The sequence below is a fragment of the Crinia signifera genome, chromosome 8 (genome assembly GCF_055691185.1).
Source record: "Crinia signifera chromosome 8, ASM5569118v1, whole genome shotgun sequence".
NCBI classification, from domain to species: Eukaryota; Metazoa; Chordata; class Amphibia; order Anura; family Myobatrachidae; genus Crinia; species Crinia signifera.
Genome location: NC_139224.1, coordinates 112,077,320 through 112,104,252, shown reverse-complemented (window position 1 = coordinate 112,104,252; position 26,933 = coordinate 112,077,320). Strand labels below are relative to the sequence as shown.

The following is a 26,933-nucleotide window of genomic DNA, read 5'->3' as shown; positions in this document are numbered from 1 at the left end:
CTGTCTTATTACTCCACTTTTTGTTTTTCTCCTTTCACTTGTATACCTAAAAAAAAGTTTTCCCCTCTTTACCCACTGACTGGGCCATTTTCTTCGCTTTTGCACATCTGATTACTTTCTTAGCCTCCTTTTGTCTAACAAGATATACTGGATACATACATAGAAGGAGCGCTTGAAAAACTGTCAGTATTTTTTTTTCTCTGTCTTATGTGTAGTGTGTATGGTGACACACTTGCTGTACAGGTCAAGCTGCCCTTAGCGCACTAATTTATCCCAAACCCATTGTGTGTCTACAAGATATACTTCTTTGTCCTCAGGACAACTTTTTTGCTTTCACAATACTTGCTACTTCTTTCGCAAACCGCACTGGCTTCCTTTTCCTTGTTTTTCCTAACTCTTTGGACACAAAGTTCTGTTGCTTTTAGTATTGCATTTTTTAATTTTTCCCACTTCTCCTGCACTCCTTCCAAGTTCCCCCACTCTGCCAAAGGAGCCCTTACAGAGTTTCCCATCTCTACAAAATCAGCCTTCCTAAAATATAACACCTTTGTTTTTGTGTGCGATGAGTCGGTCTCTGTCCTTATTCTGAACCATAATGCTTGACGGTCACTGGATCCCAGGTTTTCACCCACATTTACATCAGATATTCTGTCCCCATTTGTAAGTATTAAGTCTAATATTGCGTCCTTAGGAGTGGTCTCCCTCACCAATTGCAAGGGGGTATGCTCCTTGCAAGGAATTCAGAATGTCCCTACTTCTGGTGGAACTTGCAACAGAAACCTCCCACTTTATATCAAGTAGATTAAAGTCTCCCATGATTGTTACCTTTCCTTTTTAATGCCATTTTATTGATGTCCTGCAATAGGCTCTTGTCAAGTTCCTCTTCCTGACCTGGTCGTCTGTAGATCACCCCTATACGAAGAATCGCCTTCTTCCCTGTTTCTATGGTCAGCCAAAGGGCCTCAGTTTTTTCTTCAATACTTTGTATTAAGGTAGTCTTTATGCTTGTCTCCCTCGGCCAGCAGGGGACACTGCAGTCATCACGTGTGGGATAGAGCTGGTGTACTGGAGGAGTCGGCACTTTAAGAAAATTTAGATGTGGCTGGCTCCCCCCCCCCCCCTCTATCCCCACCAGACCTCAGTCTTAGAAAAAAGTGCCCGGAGGAGTCGGTCTCCTGGGCAAGGGTCTACTTAGGGAGACTAATTTACTCTTTTTTTTATTTAAATTTAATTTTCTTTAATATGCAGACTGGGACAGGTCTGCCTGCTACGTGGGAGCCTGGAGGGGTCAGGTCGAGACTGCTCGCAGTGCATCCTCCTGTACCCAAGCCACCAGAGCTACTGCCCCGGGGACCTGCTGCAGCTGCACGCGGCTTTGCGTCACGGGACTGCGGCACATCCCCCACTCTCCAGGCGGCTACCATTCGGGTAAGGGCGCTATGCGCCATTCAGGGGGGCAGCCAGATAGAGCGCTCTGGCTGTATTGAGAGAGCGGCAGTCTGCGGGTGCTCGCACGCTGACAGGCTGTCGGGCTCAGTGCACTAAGCACTTTTGAAACTGCCGCCATAGGATCAGCGCAGGAAAGAGTCCGTGCAGGTGGGCGGAGCTTCCTTCACCTCACGGCGGGCGCCATTTCCCGGACAGCACGGCTCCAGACTCTCTCCTTCTCTGCTCAGCCCTGCAGTACCGGTTCACCAGACCCTGTGCGGACCTTAGTGCTCTCCCCTGGGACCGCAAGTATCACTGTGTGTGTTGCAAGGGGATTGATTTATCTGAAATTGGGGGGTTGTGGCTCCTTCCTCACTCCTGAACCACAGACCTAGGTTTTTTGTGGTTATCTAACTACAGACCCTATCTTTAGGATCCTGTTTGTTTGCCTGTGTGGGTGATTTGTGTACCTGCCTTATAGTGTAACATGGCAGGAAGGGCTACTTCTTCTAAAGCAGCTCAGAAGGTGTACACCTGCAAAAAATGCAGGGTTCAGTACAACCAGCACATAAAGGGTGTATCCCTTTGTGAAGCCTGCTATGCAGCTGCACAGGTTTAGATTTTCCTTCAGTCACCTGTACCCCAACCTCCCACCCAGGCTCCCGGGGATGCTTTGCAGGCTGTTCTATCTAACCTCACTACAGAGTTAGCAGCATCCAGGAGGGATAGGGAGGTTTTTCAGACCCAACTATCTCAACTTACCACAACTGTGGATTCGTTGAAGCAGTCTGTGACTACCTCTTGCCGACCTTCTTCTCCAGGTCCTGCCAAGAGAAAGGCTGTTTCCACCCTATTCATTGCCGACGATGCAGATGAATATGGTAATTTGGAAGAGGGTGAGTTTCCCCCTGACCCCGTTCAGGACCCCTTTCTGAACCGGTTGACGAGGATGCCCAGGTCGTAGAGGGGTTAATCAGGGAAGTTGGTACTACCCTTAATATATCTGATACATTGGTGCCTTCTCAGACATCTATTTTTGGCCGTGTTCTAAAACAGCCTCTTTACTTCCCAGATTCTGAGGAATTAGACAACGCCTTGTTCAAGGTTTGGAAAAATCTTGACAAAAAATTCCAAATGTCTAGAATGTACCTTATATCCTTTTTCTACAGAATCAAGGGCAAAATGGGAGACTCCACCCACACCTGACGTGTCTTTGTCACGCCTCCCATACCGGGAGCGGTCTCGCTTAAAGAAGCTCCAGACAGACGCCTGGATAGCTCACTCAAAAACATTTATTCCACAGTGGGAGTACTTTTACGGCCAGCTCTCGCCTCTGCTTGGGTGGCAAGAGCCATGGAAAAATTAGCCACAGACCTTATCACAGGTCTTGGACAGAACACCCCTAGGGCAGATCTGATATCCTTAGCAGAATGCATCAGGGAAGCTTCCACTTATGTGGGAGAAGCGGTTTCTGATATTTCTATTCTAGGGGCAAAAGCCTCAGCTTCAGCAGTCGTGGCCAGACGCACAGTTTGGTTGCGTTCATGGCAGGCTGAGCCTTAAATAAAGAATTCAGTGGAGGCCCTTCCCTACACGGGAGATATGCTCTTTGGGCCTGAGCTAGATAAACTTATTTTGCAGGCCACAGGGGGAAAGTCCACTTTCCTCCCTTAATCAGCACCACCTCCAAAGAGGCAATTTGCGGCACCTAGTTTTCGTGCCTTTTCGAGGTAAAACCGGATTCAGAGGTGGTTTCTCTTCCTGCAGAGGTTGAGGTGCCAGACCGGCACAGCCCTCCACCACCACATCTCATAGGGACCCCAAGTCCACAGTGGCATGGCGGTCTCCCCGCTCACTTGGGATCCCAAGGTGGATGCCAGACTGTTACTTTTTGCGGAGACATGGAAAACCCACTGCAGGGACGCCTGGGTGCTCCAGATAGTCTCGTAGGGTTACAGGAGTTCACCAACCTTCCTCCAAACAATTTTTTTCCAATAGGTCTTCCATCATCCTCAGAGGCAAGTGTAGCCTTGTGCAGCTCAATTCAGACACTCCTCTCGTCAGGGGTAATTATACCTGTCCCGGCTCATCAGGAGGGCAAGGGGTACTACGCCAGCGTTTTTGTAGTGCCAAAGCCGGATGGCACTGTCCGCCCCATCCTAAACTTAAAACAGCTAAACGATTTTGTGTACTACCACAAATTCAAAATGAATTCTATTCGATCAGTAATAGCGTCTTTAGAAAAGGGAGAATTTCTTCTTTCCTTAGATATAAAGGACGCATACCTACACGTTCCAATCTGGGAACCGCATCAAAGGTTTCTAAGGTTTGCAATACAATCTGGGAACCGCATCAAAGGTTTCTAAGGTTTGCAATACAGCTCTTCGTCTACAAGGAATAATTATCATCCCATACTTGGACGATCTCCTCCTCAAGTCTCCCAAGTCAGGAGAAGTTGGTGGAAGACGCTATCAAAACTTGCGGTTTTATAGTCAAAAATGGATGGATAGTGAATTTCAAGAAATCTCAACTACATCCATCCCAAAGATTGCAGTTCCTAGGCCTAATCTTGGATGCCGTCGAGGAAAAGGTATTTCTTCCAATGGACAAGATCAGGACTCTTCAGACAAGGGTACGGCAGGTTCTTCTTCCATGCAGGGTATCTGCTCATCTTTGTACCCGTCTGTTAGGATTAATGGTGGCCTCTTTCGAGGCTCTCCCATATGGACCCCTCCACTCTCGGACGTTCCAGGAGAATCTGTTATCTCAATGGTCAGGATCCCATCTTCAGATCCACAAGAGAATCACTTTGTCTCGGAAGACCCCCGCTCCTCTCTCAAATGGTGACTCCACACTCCCCACTTACTGCAGGGTCGCAGTTTTAGACCCTGTACCTGGACCATAGTCACGACAGATGCCAGTCTCCGGGGTTGGGGAGCGGTGGCCCTCGACCACAGGTTCCAGGGGAAGTGGTCTCCCCAGGAGTCGAAACTCCCCATAAACATTCTGGAACTGAGAGCCATCAGACTAACCCTTTTACAGGGTCACCACCTTCTCAGGGGTCGACATATAAGAATTCAGTCAGACAACGTGACAGCGGTCGCTTACATAAATCGGCAGGGAGGCACAAGGAGCCCTGCAGCCATGCGGGAGTTCGACCCATTCTGGAATGGGCAGAAGCCCATGCCACAAGCTTCTTGGCAGTTTTCATTCCGGGGGTGGAAAATTGGCAGGCGGACTATCTCAGTCTCCAAGACTTCCATCCAAGGGAATGGGCCCTCAATTCAGAAGTCTTTCACCAACTGATTATTCGGTGGGGATGCCTGAAATAGACCTGATGGCCTCCAGACTGAACCATCAGGTACCGCTCTATTGTGCCAGGTCCCTGGACCCAGTGGCAGTGGCAGTGGATGCCCTGTCCATACCGTGGAACTACAGTCTAGTTTATCTATTCCCGCCTTTTCCATTACTTCCAAGAGTATTGAAAAGAATAAAAAGAGAGGCCACGTCGGTAATTCTGATAGCCCCAGATTGACCAAGGAGGTCATGGTACTCCGACCTCCAGCACCTAGTGGCGGACACACCATGGCGACTACCTCTACGACAAGAATTACTCCAACAAGGACCATTCGTCTACACAAGCTTGCATCATCTACATTTAATGGCCTGGCTGAATTGTTAAAAAGAAGAGGCATCCCGTCGGTAGTAATACCAACTATGCTTAAGGCTCGAAAGGGGGTAACTTCGGCCCACTACCATCGAATCTGGAAATCGTACATATTCTGGTGCAAGGAAAACAGGGTTCCCAAGGCGGTGTTTAATCTCTCTATAGACTGCTAATATTCCTACAAGTAGGTTTTGAAAAAGGACTAAGTTTGGTGACGCTAAAGGTACAAGTTTCAGCACTATCAGTATTTTTTTACCGTCGGTTAGCCTTCATCCCGGAGGTGCAGACCTTCCTAAAGGGAGTGTTGAGGCTACAACCTCCTTTTGTGTCGCCTACGGAACCCTGGGAATTATCCTTGGTACTTAACTTCCTAAAATCAGATTTTTTTCAAACCCCTTGATACAGTTGACTTCAAATACCTTACTTAGAAAACGGTTATGTTACTGGCGTTAGCTTCTGCTCGTAGGGTCTCAGAGCTAGGGGCTTTGTACTGCCGTTCTTTCTTGATTCTACATAAGGACAGGGCTGAATTAAGGACAAGTAGGTCTTTTCTTCCCAAGGTGGTTTCAGCATATCATTTAAACCAGCCTATTGTTCCGTTTTTTTTTTTCTGAGGACTCCACTTTGTTGGACGTGGTGTGAGTTTTACGCATTTACCTAGCTAGAACAGCGCCCTTACGCAAGACGGATAGTCTTTTTGTTCTTAATGGTGCTGACCAAAGGGGTTGGCCAGCGTCAAAACAGACATTGGCTCACTGGATCTGTCTGACTACCAAGGAAGCTTATTCTCAAGCCAATGAAAGGGCTCCCTCTGGGATATCGGCCCATTCTACCCGATCAGTTAGCACTTCGTGGGCTCTGGCTAGAGGGGCATCCCTTACACAGGTATGCCGGGCAGCTACTTGGTCCAGTTCAAATACGTTTGCTCATTTTGATAAGTTTGACACCTTCGCAAGTTCAGAGGCGTCTTTTGGTAGAGTAGTATTGCAGGAATCTCAGCGCTCTCCCACCCGGGAGTAGTATTTTGGTATTATTCCCACAAGTGATGACTGCAGTGTCCCCTGCTGGCCGAGGGAGAAATAAGGAATTTGGTACTCACCGATAATTCCCTTTCTCCAAGGCAGAAGGGGACACTGCACGCCCTCCCAGCGCTAGTCTTTCTGCCATGTTATACTTCACATATTACCGTTATTCTGTTACAACCTCCATGACCCATGTTTAGGAGAGTATGACAGTTATGTATGCATATAGATTTTATCTGTTTGTCTTCTTGCTAACCTCTGTTGTTTCCATGACTTGATAGTATCCTCCTCCTTTCGGGTATCTGCCCTATCACCTTCCTCTCGCGGACACAGTTTTCTAAGACTGAGGTCTGGTGGGGATAGAGGGGGGAGGAGCCAGCCACATCTAAATTTTCTTAAAGTGCTGACTCCTCCAGTACACCAGCTCTATCCCACACATGATGACTGCAGTGTCCCCTGCTGCCTTGGAGAAAGGGAATTATCGGTGAGTACCAAATTCCTTATTTTTCACATATATTGCAACCCCTCCTCCGATTCTTCCCATTCTGTCCTTCCTAAATAATGTATATCCTGGTATAGCTATGTCCCAGTCATGATTTTCATTGCACCATGACTCTCTAATAGCCACAATATCCAGTTCATCCCTTGTCATTATTCCATACCCCATACTGCTCTACATTATACCCAATGACTATACAAAAATAAAAGACAAAAAAAAGGGGCGCAATACCTATAATACGTATCACTACAGATATAAATGTATTCCTAAATCCTCAAATTCTTGAACTTGCTGCTCCCAGAAGTATTTTGGATGGTTACTTGATAGAACTATAATAATGAATTTAGGAGAGCTAAAAAATTCAAGTAATGGATATTAATCTGAATTTATTAAACATAAAAATGCACTGATAAATGCTTGAATCATAAAAATATTATAACACATAAAACATAATAATTCTGCAATACATAAATAACTTCACATCTACAATAGCCCAATTGCGCAGGTAGATGTATTATATAAAACTATATTCAACCTCCTAGTAATATGTCCCCTATGGACTCATACAGGGCATCCACCAATGTTCTGTATGAATAATAAAGAATGTATTGGCCCAGGGGTTGAATTACCGTCTGAATTAAGATGAGCCAGCGCCAGGGTTCTCAGAAGTAACCCATCCAAGATGTTGATACCAGATTTATATGGCGACTCTATGGCTGTCTCCCGGCTACTTCCACCTGGAGGGAGCTTCACAACCTGAATGTGTATGCTGGGGGTATGTAGAAAGTCTGCCCTGCTTCCTGACGAAAAGCTGATGTTCTATTCTATCCCAACTGGAGGGAGCCTAGCGTTCTCTGGATGCGGTTCCCAGATTTCTCAGCAGGTCCCGACCCAACAAAAAGCAGTGATACCATGTGCTTTTCAAACCTCCGGACCGGAGGGAGCCTCACCACCTCTATTATGTGTGAACCGTGATCTGGGTCCACCGCCGCTATGACGAGACCTCATGCTGGCGAATGACCAAAGATCGCTGAAGCAGCTGCGTCGTTTCACACTGGTATAAGTGGCTCCGTAACAGCTGTTAGTTGGAGGAGAGCGCTGTGGAATCAATATAGACTATACTGCTGCACTTGCCTCCAATATAGGAACAGCAGATAGGTGTGCATATCAGATAAGATCCCAATTATTTCACCCCATAACTCTTCCTACTGAATTTTATAGTATCATTAGGGTACATGTGTTCTTTTCTGCCCACAGACACTATAATACTATGTATACCATGTATGTCTGCAAATTGTTGTGTTTCAGGTTGAATTGCCGTTATCCAAAATGCTCTGAATATTGTTATATTTCAGTGAGCTATCTTGAGACCGGGACCCATGTGTGAACACAAAATGCATTTATGTTGTATAACGCATCAAAACATGAAATACACACACATATATTTCATTTGTGCATGAAACAAGGTTTCAAAACCTGAAACAACGTACAATCCGGTAACAAAGAATTTGGATAACAGATATCTGGCAAAGGGATACTCAACCTACATTACATGCCCACAAATATATTGCTTATACTTTTTTTTGTAAAGTTCAAAAAAGTATGCATGCAATGCCAATATTCACTTTATTTATATTCACCATTATGTGAACATTTATGAAAGCCTCTATGACGCATGCATTACACAGAGAATATGATTGATTCAGACATTATCAGAAAGGTGGCAGAAAAGTAATGGGTTTTCTGAGCGGTGCCTGCCTGTGCACACAAAATTGGTTTGTTCAGTGAGCGTTTTATGGGAGTATTATTTTTTAGTTTCAAAACATTGGAATTTATGGGAGTATAATAGTTGAGGCTCTGCATCCCTTGTATGCACATCTCTTCTCAAACTTTCAAAATTTCCAGCAGTAATTGGCACCTTTGTATAATAACACGTATAAACCCTCGGGTCCATATGTGTAAATTTGCCTCTGATACTATCCAGTGCCTCCCCAGCCATTGATATCCCCACCCATTCTGCCACAAGCATAGGAGGCCATGTGCGAGTTTCGATAGAATAGAGGGTACTCTTTACCTAGAACGGCGCCCATCGCGACCATCGAATGCACTAAAAAACGGGTGCGATGCGATGCCCGCGATTTCCCATAGGGATCAATGTTAAAAGTGAGATTGGACGCGATTTGAGTGTTCAATGCCTCAATGCCCGCGATTTTTCCATAGGAAACAATGTTAAATGGGCCACAGAGCCCTAATAGTCACCCTAAAGTCTGAAATGGCCCCCACAATTGTTAACGCCACCCCACGATCAACGTCAACCCGAAGCGTGGCGAGCGGCGGCGGTACACGTCCTCTGACCTTTTCATAACCCCACTATCCACGTCGGCGTGGAGTTGAGAATAGAATAGTGTGGCGAGGGTAAATTACATTTTTTTACACAAAATGCAGATCTGGCTCAAAATTTTTCATTTTCGCAAGGAATGAAGGAGACAAAGCACCCCAAAATCTGTGCCCCAATTTCTCCCGAGTATGGCAATGCCTCACATGTGACCAAAAAATACCAGTTGGGTGCATGGCAGGACTCAGAAGGGAAGGAGTGATATTTGGATTTTGCAGCACAGATTCTGGTTGAATGACCCCTGAAGCACCCATACAGTGGAACCCCCCCACAAGTGACCCCATTTTGCAAACTACACCCTTCAGGGAATTCATCAGGGGGTATAGTGTACATTTCAAACCCCCAGGGGTTTCACCAATTTTGATACAACTGAGCTGTGAAAATGAAAAATTAAATTTTTTCATTTTCACAGCCCAGTTGTATCAAAATTGGTGAAACCCCTGGGGGTTAGAAATGTACACTATACCCCTAAATGAATTCCCTGAAGGGTGTAGTTTGCAAAATGGGGTCACTTGTGGGGGGGGGTTCCTAAATTTTTGCATCTTATGGTGCCTAGAAACCTACATGGTGCCTAAAAAATAATCTCATAAAAAGGAGGCTCCAAAATCAAGTAGGTGCTCCTTCTATTATGAAGCCTGTGGTTTGGTCAACGTGCACACTAGGGCCACATATAGGATATTTTTTAAAACAAAAGAATTGGGGGAATCAATTTTTAGTCACATTTCTCTAGTAAAATCTACTGTGTTCCTTAGAAAAATGTATTAAAATTGCAAATCTGCAAAAAAAATGAAATTTTGAAATTTCACCTACACTTTGTTTTAATTCCTGTGAAACACCTAAAAGGTTAACAAACTTCCAAAATGCTGTTGTGAATACTGTGAGGGGTGCAGTTTTTGAAATGGCATCATTTATGGGGGTGTCTCACATACAAGTCCCTCAAAGTCACATCAGAACTGAACTGGTCCCTAAAAAAATCAGTGTTTGAAATTTTCTTGAAAATTTGAAAATTTGCTATTCATATTGTAAGCCTCCTAGTGTCCAAAAAAATTAAAAGGAAGTTGAAATAATGATGGAAACATAAAGTAGACATATGGTCTATGTTAGTTATTAACTATTTTGAGTGGTATGATTATTTGTCTCACAAGCAGAAAATTTAACATTTTGCAAATTGCTAAATTTTCCATTTTTTTACGACATTTTGGTATTTTTCACAAAAAAACACAGACTGTATCGACCCAAATTTACCACTAATTTGAAGTACAATGTGTCACGAAAAAACAATCTCAAAATCACTGGGATAAGTAAAAGCAAAAAAAAGTTATACCCACTTAAGTGATACATGTCAGATTTGAAAAAAATGGCTCTGTCAGGAACGCAAAAACTGGCTGTGTCAGGAAGGGGTTAATACTTTTAAATCGGTGGTTCCCAAACTTTCTTGAAACACTGTACCATAGAGCTGTGGTTCCCAACCTTTTTTTTTCTCTCCTGTACCCCTTGATGAGGCTTGTTATTTATAAGTACCCCCTCCTCTTAATGTGAAATATTCACAGTACTTACGTGTGGAGTGTAAGTGAGTGATATGCATGTTCATATATTTAGGAGTAGCGGAGGTGTAGTGTGTGTGTGTGTGTGTGCAGGAATCGGTCCCTCTGTGTCTGCCTGTGTACTATCTCCGGGGTTCCCGCTAATGCCTGTAGGATTAATGCCGCTGCTTCCTTAATCTGTGTCAGTGCAGGGAAGATGGAACGCTGATGTCTGATGGCAGCACAGGTAGCTCCCAGTGGATTGCTGGTCAGGCAAAAGCATGAGGAGATGCTGATGACAATGCAGACAGAACCAGAAGAGACACAACGTGGCTCATTTTCATGGCAATGGGAGACTCCTTCCGCCATTACCAGTATTATTTTCCCCAAATGGTTTGCAGTGTACCCCCAGGGGGTACAAGTACCCCAGATTGAGAACCTCTGCCCTAGAGTATCAACTTTTTTTTTTTTTTTTTCAGGGCACCCTTATGCAAGAAGTCAAAATTCAGCTAAAATGATTAAATAATGTAAATTGTGCTTGCCTGTCATCCTTCGGTTCAGTTACATGGTGGTGGACAGGGTTATGCTTTTGCATATCCGTATATTTTATGATTGGCAACCACAAGCTCTGGGTCTGTTTATCACATTGACCATACATTTTTTGATTTGGTCCTGGTCCTGAAAATTGTGGTACACTTGGAGCCAGAGCCGGCCCTAGGCATAGGCAAACTAGGCAAATGCCTAGGGCGTTTGGAATGCCTAGGTGCACCAGCAGCTTCTGCTGATTAAAATGATATGCAGCATGCCTATATTCTGTGTGTGAGTGAGGCTGTATCTGCATATGAAATAGTGTATTCATGGAAATCACTGTAACATAGCATTCTGTATGCAGGTACAGCCACAGTCGCACACAGAATATAGGCATGCCACATATCATTTTAATCATCAGAAGCTCCTTTTGTGTGTCCTGGTCACAAAACAATGCAAATAAGATGAATTTTCTGCAAAAAAGGCATCCAACATTAGCAGAACTGGCCAGGAGCTGCATGGCCTATTGAGGCAAGATGTATGAGTAAATCTGTATCCAAGCAGGGGCAGAGGTCACAGCGTTAGCGACTGTGCGAGTGCTGTCTGCAGGTGGGCTGGTTGTGCAATAGTGTTCGGCATGTGTCTAAGGGGTATTATGTGTGTCATGTGTATAAGGGCATTAATAATGTGCAACATATGTGTAAGGGGCATTATGTGTGTCATGTGTATAAAGGGCATTAATAAAGGTTGCCATAATGTGTAAGGGGCATTATGTTTATAAGGACATTAGTAATGTGTGTCATGTGTAAGGGGCATTACTGTGTGGTATTATCAGGGTTGCCGGGAGAAAGGGGTAGGGGGTACAAATTACCAAGGCCAAAGTCTGATGGAAGGGCCCAGTGGGGTCCCCAGGCCCCCTCCCCTTAAGTGACAGCAGCAGCTGCAGCTCTCTCCTCTGCCCAGCACACACTGCTTTGTGCTGGGTTGCAGTGTGGCCATGGAGGTGCTTAAAATACAATATTTTATCAGGATTTTTTTTCTATGGGTATAATGTGAATAATTTGAGGAGTAATGTATATAAGGTAAAGTGGTACTACTGTGTGATGTAATGTGAATAAGGGACACCATCGCATGATATAATGTGAATAAAGTTGCATTACTGTGTGGCATAATTTGAATTGGGGGTACTATTGTGTGGCCATGTCCCTTCCCAGCAAGAACACACCCCTGTTTTGGCTGCGCACCGAATGTGTGCACTGTTTCTATTTAAAATATTATGGGTAGGAGCACCAAAATGATGACTGCTATGATGAGGGTTGATGGTGCTGGGAAAGGGGAACAGGGTTAGAGGCGGAACTAGTGGCGGTGCTAGGGGGCACAGCCAAAAACTTGCGTAGGGCGTCATTTAGGCTAGGGCCAGCTCTGCTTGGAGCCATGACACCCAGTGTGGGAACCCCTACTTTAAACTATTAAGTGCCAGCTTCTGTGTCCCTAACTCAACCCCATGATGGCAGTAGCACCAAATGGATTCAGAGAAATAGATTAAACAGTAAGTGCCGGTTTTCACCTTTTTATTTTCATTTTTTCCCTGTAAAGTTCTTGAAATGATTTTGTTAAATTTACAGGCTTGTTTAAATTAAATGATCAGCCATTCGCTAATACATTGAATTATTTTATATATGTAATAGATACATTTTACTTTGTTCTTCCTTTTTCCTTTAAAACTGTCCAAATATATGAAGGAAAAAAATGTCACTAATGTGCAATGATCTGACATTTATAAAGCTTCGGTAAATCCGGCACTGTGCGAAGTAAACTTGGTGCTACATTCGTGTTTTGGTTGTACCCACGTCTCTCTCTGTAAATGCTTTGGATTTTGGGAGCTGCAGTCACATGATACGTCACTAACTGAATGTTCTTTCTTGCCAGGAGGGGACCTTCTGCACCTAAGTTTGGACCAAGGAATGACAAGATCAGACAGTAAGTCTGCAGTGACAGCTGGAAAGTGAACTATATAAGTTTCAGTGTTGTTGAGTTATATTTAAAATTGCACAACCTTCATGTTTACATGATAAATTACATTTGGACCATGCATAGTTGAAGTTTTTTTATCTTCCGTACAGTGTATTGTGTAAATTTCCAGCTGACCTATGTCAGACTGCTGCTGTAACAATAATGGCTTCTCACTATTATCAGTAGACGGTGTGCATAGTATTACAGCACTGAATAATTATGTCATGAACTACACAGTGTATGTTAAAACTTTGAATTCATTCTCAAAATCAAGCAAAGGTGTACTTCTAGAATAAGTTATCCTGAGGTGGTGCTTACATGTTAAACCTACAGAACTCAAATATAATGCTGAAGAGGTCTTAGGCTGAGTAAGGCCAGGTACACACCAGAACGATCCTGATTGTTAGTAGATCGTTAGCAGATTGTGTGATTTTCGCACGATCTGATGGAGTACACAATCTGCTAACGATCTGCATCCAATCTGATCCCAATCCGATCTGAGTCTGTATCCAGTTGAATGGATCTTTTACAGATCCTCACTGCAGCAGGTAGGATCTGTAAAACGACCAAACGACAGCGGGGACGCGCATCGGATTGGAATCGGATCGGAATTGGACCTAAACATGCCCAATCTACATACAATCTGCATCCAATCGGTCGGAATTGGATCCAGATTGATGGAATTGAGCCCTAATCGTTCTGGTGTGTACCCCCCCTTACAGGTACATTAATCTGTAGTCTGTAAGTTTAAAGATTTACATTATGAGGCAACATTTAGCTACAGCTAACCTAGAAATTGCCAACACTTGCATTCATAAACCATGCTTTCTTTGCTAAAGATGTGGAGTACAGAGGACAGCATTGATGGTGTAATGGTTAGAATTACTGCCTCACAGCTTGGTTCAATTCCCACCATGGCCCTAGCTGTGCAGAGTTTGTATATTGTCCCAATACTTGCGTGGGTTTCCTCCGGGTACTCCGGTTTCCTCCCACAATCCAAAAATATACAGGTAGGCTATATGGCTCCCAACAAATTAACCCTAGAATGTCTGTGTGTGTGCGTGTGGTAGGGAACATAGATTGTAAGCTCCACTGGGGCAGGGACTGATGTGAATGTTCAACTATACGCTGTAAAGCGCTGCGGAATGTGTGCACTATATAAGAAACTGTTAATAAATAAATACTACAGAGGGCAAATATAAGTAGCTATAGGTGTAGAGCAATAACTACACACTGCCAGTATTGGATTTGAGTGGGTATGCAGCATTTTAATAAACTGCCACTTTCTTTTTTCCAATCCACTACTTGGTGATCTGTTGTCACAATCCAATTTTGTCTAAAATACTGACACGAGCAGATCCCCTGCATGCATCTGCGCATATGCCTGTCCTATTATGAGCTGAATGGACCTTAGCGAGATCTGGGGCATGGGCAAGTACCATTACTAAAGATGATGCAATTACATAGTTCTAAGTGCATTTTGGTCTCCGGAAAAAAAATAAAAAAAACTTCAATTAATTGACTTCAAATAATTTGCCGGCAATAACTAAATTGATTCATTTTCCTCGACCTTTGACCCTGGCATTTTTAGCGGATATTTTGCACATCTCTCGCAGCAACCTTGGCACTCAAAGGGTTAATAATATCGTAGAAGTGGGAACTTTACTGATAGAGCAAGATTTCTACACCAAGATTTCTACACCAAAGTTTTAACCCAGGTTATTGGCAGGGAAACCTGGGTCAAGATTTTGTGTGAGAGGGTCAGATAAAAATGACCTGGGTAATTTTTACCCAGGAATCCAACAACCAGGTTTTATACTGGTACAGATCCAGGAAAAGGTGAAATGTTAGCATTGACATAGGTCAAGCTAAAAGTATACAGATTGCCGGATTCCCAGCGCTTGGAGATATGTAATGTTCTGGGTGCTAACTGAAAGTGGTCTACCTGTCAATATGCAAGGTCCAGCCTGTAGTGTGAAGGCGGGTCTGACACAGCTTCAACATGCGTTGGAACAGAGGGGCTGATTCAGATTCACTCGTAACGCACATTTGGTTTGCTAATGGATAAAACCATGACCATGTGCACTGCAGATGGGGCAGATGTAACATGTGCAGAGTTAGATTTGGGTGGGGTTTGTTCTTCAAACTAATATCTATATTGTAGTGTAAAAATAAAGCGCTCAGTATTTACCATGCACAGAAACAAAATAACGCTTAAATCGAATTCTCTCTGCACATGTTACATCTGCCCCACCTGTAGTGCACATGGTTTTGTCCATTAGCAAACCAAATCTGCTTTGCGAGTGAACCTGAATCACTTCCAGTGTTCGAAAACCTAGGTTGGACCTGGCATTTTGGTGGAAAAGGGGTAGCCTACCCTCTGTGTGTCTTTCTCATGTGTCTTTGTCCACGCTGTGTGTTACTTGAGGGCAAAGGGACACAGAGTAATACATTTATATTTTTATGACTACTTAATAGATTTTATTAAATACTTTCACTATGTAAATATTATTAAAAATCCTCTACAACAAGACTACTATGATTTAAATCCCTAAGGCTTGATGGCAGATATGACTCTAGCTGTTGTCAAATTATAAGTCCCAGAATATCCACCTACTGGTCATCTGGTAAAGCATGCTGGGATTTGTAGTTTCACAACTGCTGCATTTTGGTACCACCATTTCTGTATCTCCACAGCATGTTGTAGAATGGTAACCTCAGATAAAAGTATTGCATAAATATTTCTTATCTCTTTCAGAATTTCCGTCCGTTATCCTTCTATTCAGGCTCTGAGTATTTGGTCTGCCTCCTGTTTGCTAGGCCATATTTGTGGTTTTCTTTAGGTCATTCCTCGGCCGAGTGATTCCACGTACATAATTTGCCACATACATAGACGATACCCCCTCCCTCTTCCAAAGCAAGCCTGCCACAATTACAGAAGCTACTTAATAGAATGTATTTATACACTGAGGGGTAGATTGATTAAGCTCAGGGATGTTATAAAGTGTCTGGTTTTTATCACCGGCCAATCAGCTTCTATCTGTCATTTTTCAAACCAAGCCTGTAACTTCACAGTTAGGAGTTGATTGTCCGGTGAAAAAACCTGATAATTTATCACTTCACTGAGCTTAATAAATCTGCCCCTCAGCCTTCAATAGTTACATTGGACAAGTCTAGTGGAAGCAAAAATAAAGAAACTCCCATACAAAACATGGACATTCTTTGGCAGTGGTAGGACTACACAAGTATTGTGTATGCCTGTCCAATATAAGGAAATGCACACAATAATGTAAATCTATATTATTTTCAGTTAGATGAACACATGAACAGATTTGCGATACAGAGACCACTGATTATCTATTCACAGCAATTCTGAAACCAGCGTAATGTTATAATAATGCAGTAGTGTGACTAGTATTGTTGTGATGGCATGATTCCCTAATATCTCAGGAATTACATTATTTCCCCAAACCATTTTAGGTCTTTCTCTTTATAATTGGCTAGTTCCATTGCTAGATGATAATCTTCTGTTTACATTTTGTGCTTTGTGAAGCAAACTGACCCATTTCCAGCATTTGCAAATAATCCAGGAGTTTCTAGACGTTCTTTTCCTAGCATGCATAACAAATGAATGGTAGGTGTCTTATTAACAGCAAAGCCTGACTGTTGATCCCAGAAATATCCGGTGTTGGACCTGGTGCATAGCCAGGATCCCTTGCCAGAGGCCCCTGAGGCCTGTGCACAAATCTAGAATGTGCCACGCAGAATTCACTGTGACATGGTAGCTGCATGGCAATATTTACAGCAAAACTTTTTTTTTTTTTTATACGTTTGAGACTGTGTAGAAATCACCAGGAAAATGGTGCGGTGGCAGCCATTTTCCCAGAGACCTGCGTATGCGCAGTTGACTCTGGGACATTTTGTTTTTAATGTATGATATTGCTGTGTATATAAATGCACATTACATTTGCATTATTTTGAATGATAGGTTTGTTTTTCTTGTGCCAATCCACATATTTGTTTTTCTTGGAGGCTGGAGACGAGAACAGCTATTTCCATTCCCAGTCACAATTCCCATTATAACGAAAATCCACATTTGTCATTTGGAAGAAGTAAGCGGAATGCAGATCAAATCCGCTCTGTGACTGAATAAAGAAGAATGTTTTTCCAATTGCAGAGCTGTGAATAATTCTTTTACAGGACATCTGTGCCACCCTTTATTGCCAATTCATAGGGAAAACATAGGGAACCTGTAGCAACAACATATTTTGTGATCATACTCTGCTTTCAGCAAACAAACTTGCTGCATATATTGTTAAGCTTTACTATCCGCCTGTAGTCAGGGTGGTGAGGCTTAGCAGTCGGTGTTCAAAGTAGAGTTTCAGTGGTGTAAATTACAGTTCAAATTCTCTGGGCTTCCTTTTTTTCCATCCTTGTAATGATGGTATGTGAACTTTGACTCTCAACCACTGAGTAGAGGTGTCTTCCAACAGGGAATATTTGCCTATATGCAATTTAAAGATTTAGTGTTCCCCAGCCTTAACATGAATGAATGTGATCTTGTTGCTGTAAATAGGATGAAGCATACATGTCCAAGTATGTTTTATCTGCAGATTCCTGGAAATCTGGAGGTATCGGGATGCCTCTTTTACAAGCCTAAATTGATTTTCTACAGTAGGTCTGAACTCAAATTTGTGAAGTTATGTTAATTACAGACAATGCAATTATTTAGCCAATCGGCCCATTCTCGGTTGGTTGGTCCAATTATTCTGCAGCGTAGAGTAGTGATCATACTGCATTCCAGTGTATGTAGAGAAACGTAAAAACAGTTTTGGTGAATATGTAACCAACTCGCATCCATACCTTCCATAGCTCAGTCACCCAATTTTTAACAATATTGGGTGACCGAGCTATGGAAGGTATGGACGCGGTTACTAGTTTTGTGTTGGTAATAACCAGTCTGGATGATTGGTTCTCTTATCGGGCATATGGCTGCTCTCTGCTATGACTGAATGGTAGGGTATTCCAATGGTTAGCAACAGTATGTGACAATGTTGTTATACCATAAAAACATATAAGTAGAACCTATGGCAAAATAAACTGATTTCAGAGTTTACTTAGTTCTTTAGAAATTACATATTTGTAGTATATATAAACATTCCATTATATGAGTAGTGTTCATTCTAGCACCCGCCATCTTTGAAAACCCATGCAGTCCCTGTTCCCTGCCTTAGCGGTTGCTGTCTCCTGTGGTGTTTCTAGCACAGGTCTGGTTTGCATATCAGTGCTGATATACACAGACCACACAGTGCTAGAAGCACTACAGCAGACAGCGACACCCCAGGCAGGGAAAAGGAACTGCATGGGTTTTCAAAGATGGCAGGTGCTAGAATGAACACTATATGAGAGTTATTTGCTGCGACGATTGCTGTGCTTGGGTTTTGAACCCAGTGTATGCATCAAAAGAACCATTTTAAGGGGTGACCTAGTTCCATTTGTGATGAAGTTTAACTTTTTAGATATTTTTAGGATGATCACACACATGGAATAAACTAAATTGTTCTGAAAAAAGAGGTATGCTTATTGCTCAGTCACTAATGCTGGATACAAACTATGATGTCTGACCCAGCCGATGGTGCGACTCTGTGCAACAATACGCAAACTGGACACAATGCATAGTCTAGATTATATCAAATGGGAAGTAGCGATGAACAACCACCATAACTGCACTCGGGAGTAAAGCCTATATGATGTGTACATATATATATATATATAACAAAGTTAAGCAGGGCGGCACTCCATGTGAACGAATCTGGTGCAAGGTCCATAAAGTCAGTAAATAGAAAGCACTTACCCCCCACACTGTATGTGAAGGATCCAGACCAGCACTCAACGTTGGTGAAGAAAAAAAGGTGTTTATTCCATGCTGTGCAGTACAATAGCTGTTTATTGTACTGCACAGCATGGAATAAACACCTTTTTTTCTTCACCAACGTTGAGTGCTGGTCTGGATCCTTCACATACAGTGTGGGGGGTAAGTGCTTTCTATATATATATATATATATATATATATATATATATATATATATATATATATATATATATATATATATCAGAGTTTTTTTTACCAGTTTATATAATACACAAATATTCTGTTGTGCTGTATAGAGAATATTAGGCAATTCACATCAGTCCCTGCCCCAGTGGAGATAACTATTTATATAACCTACCACATGTACATGCACACACATTCACACTAGGTTCAATTATGCTGGGAGACAATTTACCTGCCAATATATTTTTGAATAGAGTGAGGAAACCATTGTAAGCACTGGGAGAATATACGTATCTCTGCACAGTTAGAGCCGTGGAGGGAATCGAACCCATGACCTCAGTGCTGTTGGTATGAATGCTAACCATTACACTGCCCATGCTGCTTCGATTTTATAAGAATATCTTTTAGTGTCTACCCAGTTTAACATGCATATGGCTGACAAATATATGTTTATTTACAGTGTACAGAACCAGGTGGATGAGGTCATCGATGTCATGCAGGAAAACATCACCAAAGTGATAGAACGAGGGGAGCGGCTGGATGAACTGCAAGACAAATCAGGTGAGATGGAATTTGCAACTATTCAGCAAACACAAAGGGACTATAGTCGGTAATATCTGAGACAAGTGATTGTATTTTAATGTGCAATCCTTAATGTGCTTTCTCTATTCTTTGTATAGGGATCCCTGCAGGCTTCCTGTTTCATGCTCTACCTGTCTGCAGCCTCAGTTAATATGCTACAGCAAAGATTCTCAAAGTCGGTCCTCAGGACCCCCACACAGTGCATGTTTTTCAGGTTTCCTCACAGAATCAAGTGAACTAATTAGCTCCACCTGTGGATCTTTTTAAAATGTGTCAGTAAGTAATGAATGCACCTGTCGGTGACCAGGAAAACGTGAACTGTGTGGGGTCCTGAGGAACGAGTTTGAGAACCACTGTGCTACAGTACCAACCATCCTAATCCGCTGTTGGGATTGCTCTATGTTAGGGCTGTCAGTGACTGCCCATTCACAGAGCATGGTTTGCTGATATATTGGCTCCCCTTTTAGATGTATTCGGAATCTCTCCACTTAAGACATATCTATAAAAGTCTGATGTTTTTGCAGACCCAATCTCCCATCTAAAGTGACAGAAAATCAGGGGGCGCTATTCTGATTATTTCTTTTATCACACATGAAGCAGCTAAAACTGTCTAAAATAATGAATGAGCTGTTTAAAGCCTTCCTGTAGCACAATTCAGCTTACACTTTAGGAGGCTGCAGGCTGAAATGTGTCCCTCCACATAGCTATTTGTGCCCGAATGGAGCAACCAGATGAATTGTCCTCTATGTGTGTGTGATTCCCTATATTGTAAACAATAGGGTAAGAGAGATGTGTAAAGCCCCATGCACACTTGCCATCCTGGTCGATATAGTTAACAATATCGTTCGCAGTCGCCCGATATTCTGAGTACACACTGGGACCCACTAAACATGTAGTCATTTGGCTAAATAAGCAAATGGACTTGCATGTTCTGCAGACATCAGCCATTGTTAACAGCACACGGGAGCAAAAATATACATAAAAGGTTTTCATAAATAGAAAACAAAGGACAAACACAGCATGTAATTACTGGTATTATCAAATCACAGAACAAAAAAAGGTTTATCATACACTAGTATCAAAATAAACGTTGTGTTTCATAAACGCCAAGATTCATCGCCGCTCTCCAATAAGTTAAACACAGTTTCTGAAAATACATAAATAGTAAAACAAACCAATAATGCAACAGTTTCAATGAAAATATATAAAAAAATCACCAGTAAATTGGCACTCTCAGAAATAATATCAATGCCGCCGGTGACATCCATGTAATTCTCACCACGAGGTCCACAAATATAAAGTCCAATGTGGCTGCACTCCAGGCAATAAGATAGTCTTACAGCAGTTGCCAACGTTTTGAATTTTTTTTTACCCTGTGATGAAAAATTTTAAAAATTTTCAAAACGTTGGCTTCTTCTGGACTTTATATGTTGTGACCTGTATCACTTGGTAGTGATTGCATACACTGACGACAAACTGAATACATTTTTATTTAATTTATTTATTTTATTTAATCTTTTACCCCTTCAAATTAGAAATGCCAGGTTGTACCCAGGATTTTTAATCCGGTACCACCCCACCTGAGATCACTTTCAGACAGGTGGCCTCTTCCAGGTCAGCAACGTCACTGCACACAGGTGCAGTGCCAGCGATTGCAGAAGAGATCATCCCCAAGTGCAGACTCATCTTATGCTATGAACAGGTCCCAAGGCACATCAACCCGAGTTACATATGTACTGTGCCATGACCCTGTTATCCTGGTTTCAACCCTGGTCACTACGCAGCTTGAAGACCCTTTTAGGCTAAACAAAATCCCAGGTTGCTGCGCATTTCTGTGCAATAATCTGGGATTTTGCTGGTAGTCTTGAAAGGGGCATTAGCGTTCCACTTTATGCTATTCTATATTGCTCATCTTCATCCGTGTCCTTTTTGTCCTCGTCTTTATCCCTTTTACTATATCACAGAAAGTTTGTCCGATAATGCCACAGCATTCAGCAGCAGAGCACGACAGCTAAGGAGACAGATGTGGTGGAGGGAATGTAAGGTAATTTAATTTTATTACTTTTTTTGTTCTTTTAAATATATTTATAATATATGTCCATTTAGTAAGATTTTTGCATAGTATTCTATTCTGAATTTCAAAACCTGCTGGATTTATATCAATTTCCTGATTTATCCTTTTTTAATTTTATTTTTTAGTTCCAGCATCAGATAAAGGGGGTTATGCAATCCCGGATCATAGCTGTTGATCCCTCCCAACAGCCGTGATCCAGACCCGTTTGCGGTATGCCTGACAGCAAATCGGCAGGCGGGATTCAAAATGGCCGGAGATTGTCAATCTACGGCCTGTTATCGGCAGAACGGCCTGACAGCTTCTAAAGTCGGGCTCGTTCTGCCATGGTCCCTTTTTAATATTGCTGGTAAAGACAGCATTGAATAGGGCCCCGGAAGATTGCGTACCTCCAAATAGGAAATAATTATGCCCTTTTTGCCTTACACCGATCACCTTACTAGATATATACACATCTTAGTATGTTTTTCTTTCTTTCAGATGAAAGCTATAGTGGCATCAGTTTTCATTCTCATCCTACTAGTGATTATTGGTATGTACTGTAAAACGTTACTGTGCAATAATAAAAAAAAAAAAAAAAAAAAAAAAATATATATATATATATATACATGTATCTAATAATATATATAATAATATGTACTGGACCCACTTTCTGGCAAGAAGTATAGCCCAAGTTAAAGTCCACTGTAGTCATTCAGAGTGCTATTGTTTCTACTACATTATTATTATCGTTTATTTATATGGCGCTACAAAGGTTCCGAATTCGCAGCGCTTAACAATACATAAATTACATAAATCATAGTATAACTAGCGTTTGCCTGCACGTATGTCTATTGCTCAGATGCTTAGGGCTAATAACTCTTAAGGTGCATACACACTGTACAATTTTTTTGACCAATTTGGTTGAAAGACATTTCCATTGAACCCAGTGTCCTGGATGGAAGATGTTGACAAAAGATATTGTCAAAAAACAAACGATGAATGATGATGCGCGTACCCGCCAGTTGTTCATCAAGATTGTTTGTCAACTGTGCATGCAGTTCAATTTGAATATCTTTCAAAAAGAGCCTATAAACTGTAGCTAGATCTTTCTTCTTTCGTCTGTCGTCAATATCTTTCATCAACATCTTTAGTCCAGGACACTGAGTTCAATGGACCAAATTGGACAAAAAAATTGTACAGTGTGTATGCACCCTTAGGCCAGCCACGTAAAGCAGGCCATGGGAGAAACAACTGGTCCTGAGATCTGCCTCTGCAGCTTTCAGTGTTTGCCCCTGTGACTTGTTGATTGTCATAGCAAAGCAAACGCTTATAGGAAACTGCAGGCACTAGAACTGAAAAGGAAAGTTTTTGGGATAAAGGGGTATAAATGATATGATCATAGTCTCGTCTGCACCACATCCTATTAGAATCTCTGCCTCAATAAGGTTCCTTTGCAGAGCAGTCACTTTTAGGGTGCATACACACTGTACAATTTTTTTGATCAATTTGGTTGAAAGACATTTCCATTGAACCCAGTGTCCTGAACTAAAGATGTTGACGAAAGATATTGACGACAGACGAAAGAAGAAAGATCTAGCTACAGTTTATAGGCTCTTTTTGAAAGATCTTAAAGAACAACTGGCGGGTATGCGCATCATCATTTATCATTTGTTTGTTGACAATATCTTTTGTCAACATCTTTCGTCCAGGACACTGGGTTCAATGGAAATGTCTTTCAACCAAATTGGTCAAAAAAATTGTACAGTGTGTATGCACCTTTAGTTAGGTCCTGTTGCATAACTTGGGTGGAGTCAAGTTCTGCACAGCATGATTGGAAGACTGACTTTCAGTACAATGGTATGTGTGTTCGGGATGTGCAACAGAAATTTTTACTTCAGTGGAATGAAAAATACTCACATAAGTATTGCCCTGTACACACACTTCGATTCAGGGTCATTTTCGATTAAATTTTGCTTATAGAAGCAAAATTGAAAATGACCCTGAATTAAAGTGTATTAACTGCCTTCTATGCAGATTCGCCCCGCGGCACCAGGATAGAAAGCAGAAATAGACTTGCCTAGTCTCTGATACTAAGTGTGTCTTTTTTCTCCTCCCTTGGCCCTTATAACTATAAAATAGAACTCAAAGGTCCATAACAGTCACTGGCACCACTGGCATCCGTAGAGTCTTCCAAGCCTCATTTCTGCTTTCAGTCATGTCACTGCGTCAGCATCTGTTGGTCTTTCACAATCTCTTTTCCTCATTGGATGATTGTCGGTACAGTATACATGCTACCTACTTGTAGAATGTATACTGCAAAAAATGTGCATGTGGTATGAATTGTAGATGGTAAGCTCCACTGGGGCAAAGACTGGTGTGAATAACAAAATATTCTCCGTAAAGCGCTGTGGAATATGTGTGTGTGCTATATAAATAACAAGTATGTACACAAACCAATCATCCTTCTCCCTTATTTTTCCCTCAGTCCCTATCATCCTGAAGTATCATTCCTAACCAGCAGGAGACGATCCATGTTACTGAGAGGATCTTGGGATACCTTGTACAGAACTTGGAATTATTTTGTTTCCTTTTATGTCTTAATTATTTGGCTTCCTCAAATCAAGCAAAGGAACCGAGTCCACATTCCTCATGGACAATATCTACAGAAATAAGTTTGTGTAAATAAGAATGAAGAACTGCAGGCCTAATACATGTTTAACCTATTTATTGTTTTTTTTTTAACCATTTTGCACAAGCATGAGACACGACTTGTTCCTTCAGAACACCTACTGTGATGGAAAATATTCCACGTTTACTTTCCAATGTACATGATCCCTTTAAACAATACGATAAAAGAATGGCCATGCGTCAGTGGAGATCAGCTTCACGCACACAACCTGGAAGAACAGTTCTATAGTGTCCATCATATAGAACTCAGCTGTCACTGACTTACAGGTTTACATCCTCAAGACTCTGGATTCAAAGAACAATAATGTGATTAATAGTTTAGCTACAGCTGGAGTTACTCATCCGTCTGTAACTCGTTATTACTCTGTATTTGTTTTACTATTTTATTCTTTACATTAGCATTTTTACTAGGCATATATTCTAGCTCTCTATGGTTGTTAGCATGATTTATTCTCCTCATTTTTGCAATTGAGACCCGAAACCCTCTTAAAAGTAAAATGCATTCATGGACTTACAATAAAATAAAAAAATCAGCCCAGAGATACCGGGTATAAAGTTCCAGTTCAATCTAATTTTTGTGTGTAGAAGACCATGCAATCCGCAAAGAATCAGTACTAATATTTTTAATAAGAAAGGAATGCATTGATTTAATTATAGAGGATATTAAGCGATTATAGGAGTCCTCTCAATTGCAGCCATAACAGAAGCCAGTAGCTTGTTTTTTGAAGGATTTACTTGAACCAAGAGAAGTTCTTGATGTTCCCCAATCTGTGTACTTGCTCTTGCTTGACCATGTTTCAAGGAAAATTCAAGGAATGTTCCTTTCACACAAAAGTCTGTATTGATCTGCTGTGGCGTACAGACTTTTATAACCTTTATTTTTTATATTTCCAAAATTTGGATGCGGCTATATAGCAGTGAATGTTTTTCATGTATTCTATACACCTATTCGCACAATATTCAATCCGGGATTCAGACTGTCGGAACGTCCTGAGCCGTTTTTGTCTTTCATGCTAAAAATAACTTGTGGAAATGTACTTTCTATTCATGGCTCATGGAGGAGTCACAATTTACACAAGCACTTTAGGTGTGAACACACTTGGCTGATCAGTATTGGCTTAATTGTCATGGGTGTGTGGCACACATGATTAAATCAGCCCAATCGCATTTGATCAAGCAGGACCAAAGAACTGAGTGGCTAATGAGAATAAATAGACACTGTATAATGCTGGCAGGAAGACCTTCCGCATAATGATGGCATGTGTGCTAAATCAGACTCCATATCTTGTGTGCTCAACCAGCTGCTCCGTTTATACTGAGTTTTAAATGTGCTGAACACCTATGAATATATTATGTACAGATGTGCACACTGTCCTCAGGTTATTGCAGGTCTGTGATTGTATATTCTGTTGATGGAACAATAACTGGCAGAAACTATTGCACTCTGTACGGTGAGTGATGACTAGTTGTCAGTGTAGCGTACATTGGGGAATATGTGCATTACTGAACTTTTCTATATGTAGCCTCATAATGTCATTATTATTATTATCATTAATATATATGCTGCCAAACCAAGAAATAGTGCCAGGATGCTGAAATATATGAACATACTGTATATTAGTTTATACTTCTCGTCTAATTTATACAGTTTCTCTTGTTTACTGAATGAACAGGTTTTGCCATTTTTGTTTTAAACCTTCCCAAAAAATGTTTGTACATATGGGTTTCGGATGTTCATACTGAATCTTGTTGTCTATTTATATAATTTATCCATTTAATTAAACCATTCAAATGTCTCCTATGTGTATGAGTGATCTGTGCGGTGTTGAGGTTTGTTATATATTTTTGGGACAGGTTAAAAATCACATCAAATCGCACATGTCACATTTGCTACAGCCTGGGGGACAATTTTTTTACAAGGTCCAAAACATGATGACTCTAGCTTTTCAGGTCTGTACAGGGTACCTGGGGGAGTGTGGACGTAATAAACTGTGAAAAACCACGTCGACCTTTTGACTGTCGACCTAATGATTATGTCGACCTAGCTGGTGTAGACCAGGGGTAGCCTGGTCTACTCCAGTCCTGGAGAGCTACCAACAGTTAATGTTTTCCAGGTCTACTCACAGAATCACAAGTGAAGTAATTGGCTCCACCTAATACATGACAAGTGGTCATGTATAAGTGCCTGATTGCATATGTGCGAAGGCCATAATCAAACATAGGGATCTCATAGGGGCAAACGGGCCAACAAACGTTCTTCCCAATGAAAATAATAAACATTAGTAGTAGTCTCAAGTCTGAGGTAAGGAGGAAATTAAAGGGGGGGGGGGGGTGCTGGAGTATTATTGAGGTAAAGAAGAAAGAAATGGAGGGGGTGGAGGCAAGGGAGGATGGAGGATCGTTCAAGGAAAACATATCAAATACAACAGATTGCCATAATGCATAACCGTAGAAAAATAGAAGGACAAAATGTCGGAAGT

The 26,933-nt window shown here is 41.8% G+C and overlaps 1 protein-coding gene across 1 annotated transcript in view; it reads left to right on the top strand.

Annotated features, from left to right (window-relative positions):
• Positions 1–26,249, top strand: part of VAMP4 (vesicle associated membrane protein 4) — a 37,353-nt gene extending 11,104 nt beyond the window's left edge. Inside the window, exons 4-8 of the mRNA XM_083157018.1 lie at positions 12,992–13,042; positions 19,591–19,691; positions 21,677–21,756; positions 22,264–22,315; positions 24,251–26,249. Coding sequence (XP_083013144.1) covers positions 12,992–13,042; positions 19,591–19,691; positions 21,677–21,756; positions 22,264–22,315; positions 24,251–24,279 — 313 coding nt within the window. The 3' untranslated portion in view covers positions 24,280–26,249. The remainder of the gene's footprint in view (positions 1–12,991; positions 13,043–19,590; positions 19,692–21,676; positions 21,757–22,263; positions 22,316–24,250) is intronic.
• Positions 26,250–26,933: the final 684 nt, after the last annotated feature.